Below are 13,392 nucleotides of genomic sequence, written 5' to 3' on the forward strand. Positions count from 1 at the left end.
ACCTTCCTCCCTATCCCCCCCCTCCCTCGGCCAGGGAGGCCCGGGGCCGAGGCAGCAGGAGGAACCCGGCTCTCCGACCCCGGACACAGCCATGCCCTCGGCTGCCGGTAGCCAGGCGGCAACGCTGCGGTGCGGCCACTGGTAAGAGACGCAGCGGAGGCTGCCAGGGGTCTCCGGGAGCCACCACTGCACACACATCCATACGTATCCCCTTGACATGTGCCACGGGCTGGGAGGGACAGCTCACTAACGAACATGCCCCCTTCATTACAAACGGTTGGCGTGTTGTTCTGCCGTGTCAGGGCCTGACAACCTGCTCACCCTTGACTCAAGTTTCTGACTTGAGCACGTAGGCAGGAACCAAAGTATTTGGTAGAAATAAAGACTTGGTTTTCAGCAAGGCACACGTGAACTCCGTGGTCCCAAGTTCCCATTCAGCAGCCATGTGGCAGAAGGCGGGATGTGAAAACAGAACCAGGAGGCACCTCCTGTTTCTCTCTGATGACAGTTCCCTTTTCCCAGCCACACCGGTGTCGGTAATACATCCACCGACAGCGATGCCAGCTCAGAAGTTACCTCCTGAGTACAAGCAACTAAAGACATTCCCTTTTTTTTCCCAAAGGGACGTGGGACTCCAAGCAGTTTCTGGCAGCATCAGCCCGGCTGGTTTGCAAGCAGCTGAGTACGTGCAGTTGAGATGCTGCTGTTGGACTTTGCTGCTTTGCCAGGCTGTTGCCTGCTCGGGATCTGGCCAAGGAGAAAACTGAACGGCTCTGCTGGTTTTCTCCTTGGTGACATGGGAAGGCACAATAGGTTATAGAACTAATGTTGGTGTTCTGAGTTGTGCTTTAGTCTGGGGAGCATCGTCTAGAAAGGATGCTACCTGCCTGAGGCAGGAACAAGGGCGAAGCTCAGAGTGCCTCAGTTCTTTTTGGATCTTCTCTGTTTGTAAGCCTTGCCTTGTCCTCCAGATAGGAAAATGAGTCTTTTGGGAAGGGGGTGGACGGAGAAGTTTTGGCTCCAGAGTAAGATGGCTACTGCTATCATTCACTGAGCAAATCTGGCCCAAGAGGGTCTGTTCTGTAGTTTTTCCGAGCAGAGCACTGTTCGACCTCTCATAGCCCGGTTAGTTTCAGGAAGAAACTGTGATCTTCTCAGATGAGTTTATTAATTAGTTCATCACCTTGAACCTGGTGATAACTTATGCTGCAAAATTTGCTTTTCTCATAATGAAATCCATCCACCTTGATTTTATCTCCAAGTAGTGTGAACATTGTGACCTTTGCATGCTATAGGCGTTAATATCCCACCTATGAAGGAATGTGGAGGCCTGGCTGGGCTTGCCTTGCTCTTTAGTTCCTCGGTTCTCTAAACCATGAATTCATCAAAAGCTTTCTTAGGATTTTTGTGTTGTGAAAAACTGCTTGCAACTGTGGTCAGTGTATTTTCTGCAAAGTAACCTCTGTGATGTTTCTTATAGCAACAAGGATATCCCTGCCTCTAACTTCACAATTCATGAAGTCCACTGCAGCAGGTTTCTTGCAGCGTGCCAGTACTGCAAGGAATACATCCCGAAGTCGGAAATGAAGAACCATTTTGCATCTGAGCACATGGAGGTGAGAAACGCACTTCTCCTCTAAAACTGCTGTCCTCTGTGGCAATTAATCTAATGAGGTCTGTTTATTGTAGGTTACCTGCAAGTGTCAGATGAAGATGGAAAACCGACACTTGGAGGACCACAAGGTTGGTGAACATCAATTGATGTTAGATGTTTTGAAGCTACACTATGGTACTTCTAAGCACTGATTCCAGAGCCTTTCTGTCAGCCAGGAGCTGGACTCCAAACTGTGATTGATGCACCTTTTTTATTGAACCGTGCTCTCTAAATTCATACCCTCTGAGAGAAGGGGGTTGGAAACTGCCTTCAAGCAGTGGAGCCTGCTCAAGTCTTCATATCCAAGGGTTATCTGCAGTAATTGATGATTTTGTCCTTGTTAGTGATTAAGATGAAAAATGGTGCACTGTTTCAGAAACACAGAATATGATGAACTCCACTTCTTCAATTCCTTTCACATGATGCATTTCTGACTGCTGCAGTCGTTATGTGAGTTTTAATAAGTCATAATGTCCAACAGACTTTGAAAATAGTTTGTAAAATCAACGGGGATTTTTTTAATTTCTGACTCCAGTTGGCTGCCGTCACAGGCAATCTTGTAATCAATGTCAGCCCCTTCCCTTCCTATGGCCCCCCCTTGCAGACAGCTCTGCAAGTGCCACCTAAGCCTGCTTATTGCTGACAAACAAAGGATTTTCAAACGGTGAAGAAATGACCAGTTCAAAACCCTGGAAGCACTTCATCCTGCACGTTTGTGTGTAGTGGTTCTAGTTTTGCCTGTAAAGCAAATGATGACATATTCTTGCAGCATCTGCTATTCTAACAGGGCTTTCATCTCTCTGTAACCCCTCTGGAAGGGCAACTTACCGTCATTCAGTCGCGCAGTCGCGGGTGAAGGACATAGGCAAGCAATTCTTGCCGAGTAGTAAGTGAGCTGTAAATCTGTTCCCTCGCAGAACACACACGGAGATGTTTTTTAGCAGTGCTCAGTGCAATGGGATCAGGACTGGGTTTTGAGACTGTCCCTGAAAGCTATCTTCAAGAAGCGCAGTGGGAAGGAATCTGCTGTCCAAGTATGACAGATATTAAAGTAATGTCCTGAGTCTTCGGAGTGCTTCAGCTGGCGTGTTTATGACTACACAGGTTACATAGCCTGCTGGTCTTCACATTTCTCACATACTATCTTATTCCAGGCTATCCTTTAGCGTAGCTTTGGAACTGGCTAAAGAAACAATGGACCGCTCAGCTCTTCAGCAAATGGAGAACCTCCCTCCACCTTTGCCTCATCCTTCCATATGTGAAGAATAATCCCTTGTTCTTTTTCCAGGCGTTCGTGTGCCTTCTCCGACTCGTCCTATGCCCTTATTGTGAAATACAACTACCTTTGAAAGCCATGGTTAACCATGAGCTTTACTGTGGAACACGGACAGAGAAGTGTGAGAACTGCCACCGCTACATATTGGTGAGAGACCTGAAAGAACATCCTCAGGTCTGTGGGCTAGAAGGGATACAAACCCAAGGAAGTGCACCATCTGACTTCACGGATGAAGATGAGGATGCATATTGGCAAGACCTTTGGTACAGTGCAAGCGAATCAGGAACAGGTAACTATGCTGGGCCTTTGTGGGGAATGCCCAAGGGGCTAGAAAAGCAGATTTATAGCAGCTGTGTAGGGGACACCCCTTAAGGACATTAGCAGAAGCAATGTTTCAGCAGCACAAAGAAATTAGAGGCGAGGTGAGGTGCAGAGATGAGTAATAACCAGCTTCATATTGGACATTTGGCAGCCGATCCAAGCGCAAGGGTTTTTAATTCTTTCTGGGAAAACACTGGGTAATGACAGCTCCAGAGCCACTGGGAGTGGGCTGATTTTCCCGTGGAACAGAACTGCAAAGGTATAAGCCAGCTACACAGAGGACTGCTGAGGTCCCTGGGGTGAGAGCCCAGGCCACTGCCGATTCTTTTGTCTCAAAGTATCGAGCTTCGCAATGAAAGCGGGAGTTGTTTGCTCGCGGCACATTCTGCCTGGGGTTGTGCGGCAGCTGCGCTCCTCCTCGGTTAAGCAGCAGGGTAGGTAAGATCTGGATGTGGGGTCACGTCTGTAGCACTGCGCATCTCTGCAGTGACGTCCCGGACATCGCTGAGACTATTATCAGTGGGGCAGACATGAAGCGTCAGCTGGTTGTGAAAGGAGAAATGGTGCTAAAGGATTTATTGAAGGCAGTCGTGGGCTTTTTTAGCAGACCACTGCCTTTAACTTGGATCCCAAAACACTGCTCTCACGCTGGATGGCGTGGATTTGCTGATGTGGAATGAATTCAGCAAGTGTGACTAGAGTAACTGTTGCCTTAGTGTGAGCTCAGGTTGCCGTCCTGTGACACAGAACAGCAGCCTGTTGCGTAGGGATCCAACTGCGCCAGACTTCTCTCTGGTAGGGGATGTAACTCTGCTTTGCTTTGCAGATGATGAGCCCGTCACCCTGCCCTGCCCATGTTGTGACTTGCAGTACCCCATCTGTGAGCGGATGGATCATGAGGTTTAGTATCTCCTTGTATTACCTACTGACAAGTAATGATTTTGAAAGCTCTCGTAATGCAAACTAAACAAAAGGCCCTGGAATTGCACAACAGAAATGTTTGCCTTGCACATCCGAGTGATGTTGAAACCAGGATGTATGGCTCACAGCTCAGGTGGGAGAGGAGCAGAGGCGTGTAACCTGTGTAGGTAAGAGGGGAAGGAGACAACGCAGGCTGTCCATCTAGGAGATGGAGGAATGTCTCGCAGGGTAGACGTGAAGAGAGAGAGAGAAAGGTTAAGGACGTGACTCTATCGGGAGCTCAGCCTAAGTGAGGAGCGGTGGGTTTATGAAGTGCTGAGTGCCGCACAGCGCTCAGCAGGGGATTCAGACGCTTCTCGATATTGCTGCCTGGTATTTCTGCTATGGAAAGAACACCAGGTCTTGGTGCTGCTGAAGCTGTTACTGCTGTTCAAGAACACTGGACAGGTACCAACTAGACCGCTTGGTGCTTTAATGCTTCCGTACACCTAAAGAGCAGAGTCGGGGAGGGGGGTGCCCGCGGAAGAGGCAGTCCTCTGGGCTTCGCTGCTAGGACAGAGAAGCTAGGAAAACGCTACGCTCGCTCATTTTCTCTTTCACGGCTCTTTTGCATTCTTACAGTCCTAACTAGTGACGTTGTATTTTGCTGGTTGGTTCTTCTGGGCCTTTCCTGTCCTAGGTGATAGTAAAGTCAGTATGAATAGAAATGAGATCTGATAAAATTTTATAGCTTACCACGTGTTTAAATGGTCTGCTGACAGGAAGGACAAGTCCCATCCACCTCCTATGGCAGCTGTGCGGTGGAAGACGACTTTATCACAAAGATAACAGATGCTTTCCTTTCTAGTTCCTATTTTTGTTTTGTGGGTTTCTGTCGTCTCCTTTTGTTATTCCTCGATGCAATTAACCGGCAGGAAAACATGACGTTAAACAAGGATAGCCAAGAGGGGCACTTCTGTGGGCAGCATGACTTGGAAATCACTGTTAAACTGATTTTTGTCTTTGCATTTGGTTTTTAAGATGCCACTTAGCAGGCCAATATCAGGAACCTGATCAGAGCTACCCTGACAGGACTCTAGGGCTGCTTTCCCCATGCTTGGCACTGGCTTTCCAGGGTCATGTGTAGGTGTGAGAGGCACAAGCATGAACAGGAGCAGGTAGGGTTGTTGGCTGGCTGGCGGCAAGGCCCCAGCTACGGGGTGGTTCTGTTCAGCAGGACAGGTTCAGGTCCAGTTTTGCTCAGGTCCTGTGATAGCCAGTCATTCTTCCTAAGCTCTGGGTAAGAGCAAATGCATGTCAGCAAACGATACCTACCTCTTCCGAACAAACAGTTCCCTACTAACCTTCACCTTGCTGAGGGGGGACGCTCTGCAGTGCTTTTATGGGATAAGTCTGAATGAACTGTCATGGAAACAGTCAAACGTCTGTTTTGCTTTAGCTCGACTGTGTGGTGCCCCTGCTGCTGGGACGATGCCTCCTGAAGCCAAAAGGCAGAGAAGAATCACCAGAGCCCTGGACACGAAGCAAGTGTCAAGGTATGGGCAAAACACAGACACACACACGGTTTTCCTTTACGTTGCAGGAACACTGGGCGTTCCAAGCTGAGTAGATGTTGTTACCCTGTTCTGTCTCCAGAATTTTAAAATCTTCAATCCTCCACCATTGGTCTAGTTTTATGCAAGAAAGATGAAATCCTTAGAACTCAGTATCCTCAAAGATCTTGGTTACAAAGCTGTACGCTGCTGGAATGGCAGTTGGCTCTACTTTTGTTACCTGAATGGTCTTGAATCTCTCCGGCTGCATTGACTGTTCCTGTGAAGCGCTGTGTTTGTGTCATCTCAGGAGATGTTTCTCCTTGGTGCACAGGTCGCTGCATGAAGCAGGAGCCTGGACCTCCTGCTGAAGAGGCCCAGGTGCCAAAGAGACGGCTGCCCGCTCCCACCTCCAGAGGCAAGGCCAGAAAGAAGGCGGCTGGCAAGAGGGGCAGAGCAAGGAAGAGAGGGGCGTGTGGACGTGAAGGTGCTCACCATCCCCTCAGAGGCCTGCCAAGCGCTCCCGCTCAGAACCCCTCATCCAGCCCGTTGAGATACTCTCCGAGCCAGCCAAGGTAACACCTCTGCCTTCCGTTCCAGGCAGCCGCGCCGGGGCTGCCCCGAAGGGTGAGGGGCCGGCGGCGCTGCAGGAACAAGTTTTGCTCTGCTGGGAGCAGGGGCGCAGCCTCAGCCTGGCGCACTCGCGTCTTCAGGCGGCAGCGACCCAGCAGCGGCGGCAGTGACAAATGCATTTCAGTCCTCCGCCTTGTCCCCTTGCGCTGCAAACCTGGGTGCCCTCATGTGTGCCTGCAGCTGAAAGGGTGTCACTCCATGTAACGTGGCTGGTGCTTATCCGCGTGTCAAACAGCAAACATAGACTTTTATAGCCAAGTAGAACGGGCAAAAGGGTCCCTGGGAGACAGTGTCGCAGAGCGCCTTGGTCCCTGTCCAAGGCAGCGCTCTCACCTGAGCTTTCCTCTCTGCTCTTTGAGTACAATCTGGTGGTTCTGCTCCAAAAGAAGTGGGTCAGGGCTCAGGAGAAGCTTCCTCCCAGCCCCCGCAAAGTCTCCCTGGTGTGAAGGACCTGTGCTCAGTTAGCAGTGAGAGCGCTGACGTGGGTGGGCTGGCTTCCTCTGAAAGCATCCCTCTCCATCCTTGACAGCACCAGCAGCGAAGGAGAAACACGGGCTGCTCCATATGGCTGGAGGCGCTGGAGCCAGAGGTGAGGCAGCCAGGCAGAGCAGAGCGCGTGGCGTCGCTCCCGCATCGGGTGCACAACGGGACGCCTCCATTGCGGAGCGCTTGGCAGGCAGCGCTGGGCTCTGCCGGCGCACGGGCGGCATGAAGCGCTGAGGGCTGACACACTGTGGGCTCGCTGCACGCTGGGCTCATCCTGAGCGGGGCTGGCTGGGAAGAGAGGGCAGCGCCTGCCCTGCTGCTCCTCTTGGTGCTTGGGCCAGGAGCATGAGCTGATGTTACAGCCCTTCCTGCACCAGCGAGGCTCTTATCAGTCGCTTCTGCTCAGGGACTCTTTGCAAACAGCATTTTCACTTGTTCTTTCTCCCTTTCCCTTTAGCTGATGACCAGGAGCCAGGCAGCTTCACAGCCACAGGGGGACAGACCCAGCAACCAATAAGCAATGTTCGGCCCTCTGTGGACCAATTCCATGAAGTAGAAGTTATTTCTTTTAGCATAAGAACATTCCTATATTGTCATGTCGTTAAGTTTCTGTATTTTTATTTACAAATAAATAAGTTATTTATTTTAGCGTAAGAGAATTCCTCTATTGCCATGTCATTGAGTTTCTACAAATTCAGATCCTTATAGGCAGTTATAGTTACAGCTGGCTATAGGCATAGGCGGCTACAGGCAGTGATCACGATATATACAGGTACTTTTAGGGTGTTCAAGTATGCGACAGGTTTTCACTCCTATGATCTATACCAGTAGCACCCCACGCCAGCGGCCCCCCCCGTGACCCTGAAACCCCCCTGGGCTGTGTTTCTGTGCTGGCTCTTTGTGATACCCCCTGACGCAGCATTTCTGACCCCCTGAGCTTTGAGCCCCTTGTGCCACTCAGTCTCGAGCAGAGTGAGGCCCCCCAGAGCCGCGTGCCGCAGAGGGGTGTCCAGAGCCCCCCGCTTGCGGGAGGCCAGCCTCCTTGGCCAGCAGCTGGAGCACGCCCGAGGCGCAGCGGGATGCGGGATGGAGGCCAGTGGGAAGGTGCCGGGCTGGCGCTGGGGCACCGCCGCAGCCCTGGCAGCTGAACCCCCCCAGGGCCCGGCCCAGCAAAGCCACCGGCACCTCGTGGGGATGGGGAGTCTGCACCTCTGCCGCGTGTCCTCGGGGGTCACCTGTGTGCCCAGGACATGGAGAGGGGGATGGCGGCAGCCGGGGATAAGCTCTGAGCCGGGGCTGCCCCTGGGGACACTCGTTAGTAGTATAGACTCATGTAGTATGCAAAAGTTCACATTCTAAATAGAGGTAAATGTTTTCTCCAAACACGGTGAGGTACAAACCTATTTGCTGAAGTGATGTGAGATCGCAAACATTATCTGCAGGCAAGTTCCCAGCCCAGGGCTCGCGAGAGCCCAGAATGACGGGCCACGGGCCTCGTTCATTGGTGTCCTGCTGCTGGCACCGGCTTGAAGCCTTTGCTAATTCCCTTCAGGAGCGCAGTTATTCACCCTGTGCTTCGGGAATGGGGAAGGTAACAGCTGGAGCAGGCAGGCCTTGGAGAATGACCATGGGTACCTAATGAACCGGGCACAGCAGGTGGCATGAGCAGGGCTAATCAGCCAATCCCCCTCCTAGGGCAGGGCTGTTCCCAGAGGCCTTGTCCCTGCTGCTGGCACTGGCCCATGGAAGGCTCACGCACAGCGGCCGAGGTGATCCTGCTTCTAAAACAAAGACATTTGACGGATGCTTCCACCAAATGTAAGCCTCTATTTATACAAGCGAAGCAGAAGAAAGATTTAAAACCAGGTCGCAACCAACCTTGCGCTGGGAAGTTTCCTGGGGAAAACTGCTACGGCAAGAAGGGAAGCTAAGCTGGCTCTCCTGGGCTGTGGAAGGGAGCGGGATGCCTTGGCTCAGGAATCGCTAGGATGAACACGAGCTGACAGCGTGGCTTAGCGGCATTATTCCTCAGGCATGAGAAATCCCGTGCTCTCTCCATCAAGAGAGATGTTAGCATTGTGCTTGCTCTCCATTTGGTACAAAATATTTAATTTCTCTGCCAAGTAAATACAAGGGTATTAACCCCCAAAAGCGGGATTCAAAAGCAGACAGTCTGCAGCGTTGTTTCCAGCAGCTCCGTTCCCCTGCACCAGCGCAGCTGCAGCAGCCCAGGAGTTAATTCTTTCCAGCCCCAAAGAAGGACACGATACATCTCAAGGGATGTCAAGAATCTCCTTTATGCAAGTTACACTCCATGGCCAAGAGCACTTAACAGGTTAATGCTGCGAACGGTACCGAGACGGACACACACCAAGCCAGCTCCAGCGTTCTGCCATTGTTTAGTATAATTTTACATTCTGAATGAATAGATAGTTTAAAAAAAAAAAAAGAAATAATCACAAACCAATCTCTTTGACAAACAAGCCGATTACAGACAATGTCAAGTCATGTAAGTCATGTAAAGCACAAGGAAGTGATGATGATTAGAAAAGCTTTAATTAAAAGGCCATTTGAGCTACAGGCGAACCGCTGCAGCGCTTCCTTTCTAGGGGCATTAAAAAAAACCCAAACAACTGACCAACCAACGCAACAAAAAGCCAGTGCCCTCCCCGCCCCAGCTCCTCCTCTTGCAGGGCTCAGACCATCCCTCCGAGCAAACCAGCCGGTGAAGGGTATTTACCGGTGTGACATTCCTCCAGGATAAGAAGCTTCATTTACACAGCGAGGTGTAAACAGCATCGACTCAAAGTTTGTGTTATTTGTAATCATAAATAATTCATTGTAATAAATATGTATTGAGTAACTCTACAGCACGCCTTTCAGGGCCAAGACGCAGATATGTCCCACTCGGACGTGCTCTCTGGAAGAAGACGGACATTAGCAGCATTTTCTGACTCACAGCCGTACTCCCGGCCTTGGAGAACACCGGCATTCCCAGCTCTCCGGCCCCTGGGAGCAAGTCCACCCAAGGCGCCGAGGCCTTGGAACGGGGGCGTGAAACCCAAACCAAACGCGCCATCCACGGGCCAGGAACAACCCCCAAGCGCATTGCTGGCAGCAACACCAGCGCCACAAACTTCCACCGACCTCCTTCGCGCTTCCCTGTGGCACTTGCCTGGGAACACGCATCCCAGACGGGAACAAAGCGGCTCCCAGCCGCGCCTTCGGCTTAGTTTTCCCCTTGGTCTCCGTCAGCTCCGCGTGTGTTTGCGCTTACTCCGAGTGGTTTCTCAGCTACAGGTACGCTTCTACCAGGAAATGGACAAGACCCAAGAGTAAATATTCTTCTGAATATTCTGTATCCGGCCCTTGGAAAGGGCAATACGCGACAGACGGGTAATAACACAGCTTCCCTAACGGCAGGAGCTGCAGGCTCTGGATGCCAACAACTAGCTCTACAACTGTTGAACACACATTTATTTTTGTTTTTCCCATTCGCTCACAGAACAAGAATATACACACTTGTGTAGGCTTTTCTCTCTTACTCACATTTTATCTTCCAAGTACCACACACTCATCGTTGCCAATATTCACAAGAATATACAATAAATACAGCTTTTTGAATTCCCATGACCACCAACAAGCCAAATCAGTGTATGCCGTCTTCTAAAGTAACACCGAATACCAACCTTAAAGTACAGTCACCCCCTCCCCCCCGCACAGACCTTTACATGTGCTCCGCGTGCGCTAAGCACACTGGAAGGAAAAATAACAAGCTTGTAGCTCAGTACCGGCACTTAACTCTCACGTAGTACCGAGCCGCGCAGCGGCGATTTCCCTGTGCTCTCTCCGGTCCTTTCCCACACAGGGAGTTCCTGGTAGTGTCACTTCGAGGCAATGACCGCAGCAATGCCGCGCTTCCGAATGCGCCCGGTGCGGGGCAACCGCTCAGACACCAGTAAAGGAAGCTGCCACGTGGCGACAGGTTGTTCTGAAACCACCCCAGAACGTATTTCACAACATACAAAAGTTAAACTTCAGAGAATTGTTCTCTCTCCATAGTCTGCTATTATCTCTCCGTACAAAATAGAAGCTTATCTTCAAACAAGTGACTTTGTGCCTCCCCCCACCTCGTCCTCCTTGCGGGCATCACATCTCCCAGGATAATTTGCTCTTCGAAGATCATTTTTGAGTACAAAAAGTGAGTTACAGGTGTTTAACCGCACACGATTATTCTGAAAGCTTCTTCAGAAATAGGATAGAGTCACAGATTATACATTTGGACTGTGGTATCTTACACCGGACAGAGAGAAGCCATTTTGGTTCTGCTAATATTTTAATTACAATAATTATTTGTTACTAAGCAAAGCAGACATTCAAGAACATCTAGGGCGAGAACCCAACTGAATTACGGCCCTTTCACTGTTCTATCAGTTATAAATCTTCCTAATCAAAAGTGTCTAGCTGAAACCCCAAATTAATTGCGGCAGCTACCCGTGTGCTTGCTTATAATTTCAAAAAAAAAAAAAAGTTACAAGAAAACGGTGGAAACGTAACCATGCAGTGTGGCAGCCTACCTCCTGCTCCAAAACTCAAGTGCCAGAAATTCCACACGCTCTCTGCCTATGACAGAAGAGGTGCCGCACTCCGCTCCTGCAGGTGCCCCGCAGCGATTCCCATCCCCGCCCCCGATTCTCATCCGTTTGTGTACTCAAAAATGTTTCAGGGGAGAGCGATCCACCAGCCTTCACCTCCGCGCCACCCCCAACTCAGAACGCCCTCGCTGTTGTTGTGTTCGCATGGGTAATATCGTTCTAAATTACAAAATTAGAAATGTACATGTTTAAAGGTTTTTCAAAATTAAATTATACACAAACTGGTCCTTACTAAACTATCCTACAAATATTCCACAAACAAGGCAGCAAAATAACCAGTCCACCACAAAGTCTACAAATACAAAATGTAAGTCTTCCAGTAATTATTGTAACGGGAACAAGAGTTCAGAAAATAAATTAACCTCCAGCTCATCACACAGTGTTACAGGAGGTATTTTTAGGTGAATCGAAGGGTTTCCAGCGTCAGCAGAGTCACAGAACAATCCAGTCACCTCTGGGCATCCCCTTCTCCCGCTCAGCCGCTGAGCGGATCCTCCCGGTAGTGGATGGCGTAGCGGAGCTTTTCCAGCATGATGTCCAGCGAGGAGTACTGAGGAAGTTTGATCATGAACATGCACGTTTCAACGCGGATGTACCGAGAGTCTGGAGAACCTGCGGGGGAAGAAGTGCCAGAGGGGTCTGTGACGCGCCTGCCGCTTCTCACCGGACTGCCCGCCAGCCTTCTGCCCCCGCGCTTCTACCTGCTGAGAAGCACCAAAATAAAATCCCTGCCTGTCACGTCTGGCCTGAACCTGGAGCACTGCCGTGCCTCTCCGGCAGTCCCATCATTTTAAAAGCATTGAGAGAAATACCATGCAAAGCCTCTCAGCGTCTCCAGAGGGCAACGCTTTCCGTTGATTTGAAATTTTAGTTTTACAGGTTTAAAAAGAAGTTCTCTCTTATTTACAGCCACAAGGACCTGCCTCTCTTTCGTCATTCTTTGGGCGTTAAATACACTTTTCATTGTGGGTGGGTGGGAGCTGAAAGCTCAAACCACACTGAGAACAGAATTGGTTTCCTTGGCCTTTGGAGACAGCGGGGAACATACCTGCAGCTCCGTCGGGGGGTGCGATTTTCATGGGGTACGGCGGGACGTGGGCAGTGTCGGGACCCCCGTCTTTGCACGGGCACGTGAAGGGGATTCGCTCCTGGTTACAGGCGAACTTGATGAACTTGCAGAGCTCCTCCTGAGTGAACATCTCCAGCGCGCTCCAGAAAAACTCAATGTGCTGATCAGTCTCCATCAAGCCCACCTGGTACATGGTGTGTGCCTAAGGGAAGAAAAAGCAGAATGTCCACGGCTGCTTTCTTCTCCCGTCGCAAATCTTCCCCCCTTAGACCGTAAGAGGACAGAAGGGGAGGGGACCTACACCTCTCCCCCCGTTCTCCTGCCTTTCCCAAGTCATGAGGAACTCCAGCCGCAGCAGAGTGCCGATATACGCAGGTTTGAATCTTTTTAGCCCATCAGCTTCTGTAACGGGCTCGTTCCAGCGCGTTCCCCGGCAGCACAGGGAATGCCCAGCCCTGTTTTGTTTGAGACGCAGGACCGGGGCACTTCAGTGCTGCTGCTGTTCAAGGAACGCACAAAACCACGGTAAACGCCCACAGCTGAGAATATTCTACAACTTCTGGCACAAAAGAACAGTTCTTTTTATGGCATAATTCTTATGGTAATGATATGAAAGCATTTAGGATGAGAAGGTGGCTGTTACAGATTAATTTTAGGTTTTCAGAAACTACCTGCAATTCAAAGTAAGGGCGACGGCTCTTTCAGCCCTTAGCTTAAGTGGCAAATATCGAATAGAGATCGATTAACACAGAGATAGATTTAAAACTGGATGGTAAAAGGTAAATCCATTACTCCTCTCTAGAAGTCGTCCCACTCCTATTATTTCCTGAATCCAGTGAAATCTT

General features: G+C 50.3%; 2 protein-coding genes across 7 annotated transcripts in view; one reads left to right on the plus strand and one right to left on the minus strand.

Annotated features, from left to right (window-relative positions):
* The first annotated feature begins 255 nt into the window (after positions 1-255).
* TRAFD1 (TRAF-type zinc finger domain containing 1) lies at positions 256-3,417 on the plus strand. Its single transcript, XM_037401641.1, has 4 exons — positions 256-276; positions 1,401-1,637; positions 1,690-1,743; positions 2,826-3,417. The coding sequence occupies exons 1-4, from the start codon at positions 256-258 to the stop codon at positions 3,300-3,302; spliced, it is 789 nt and encodes a 262-aa protein (XP_037257538.1). The 3' UTR covers positions 3,303-3,417.
* Positions 3,418-10,282: 6,865 nt separating this feature from the next.
* Positions 10,283-13,392, minus strand: part of HECTD4 (HECT domain E3 ubiquitin protein ligase 4) — a 76,677-nt gene continuing 73,567 nt past the window's right edge. For all 6 annotated transcript variants that reach the window (XM_037375628.1, XM_037375626.1, XM_037375627.1 and 3 more), the window contains 2 exons: positions 12,527-12,749; positions 10,283-12,090 (listed from right to left, as the gene is read on the minus strand). In XM_037375628.1, coding sequence (XP_037231525.1) covers positions 11,954-12,090; positions 12,527-12,749 — 360 coding nt within the window. In that variant the 3' untranslated portion in view covers positions 10,283-11,953. The remainder of the gene's footprint in view (positions 12,091-12,526; positions 12,750-13,392) is intronic.

The sequence above is a fragment of the Falco rusticolus genome, chromosome 1 (genome assembly GCF_015220075.1).
Source record: "Falco rusticolus isolate bFalRus1 chromosome 1, bFalRus1.pri, whole genome shotgun sequence".
NCBI classification, from domain to species: domain Eukaryota; kingdom Metazoa; phylum Chordata; class Aves; order Falconiformes; family Falconidae; genus Falco; species Falco rusticolus.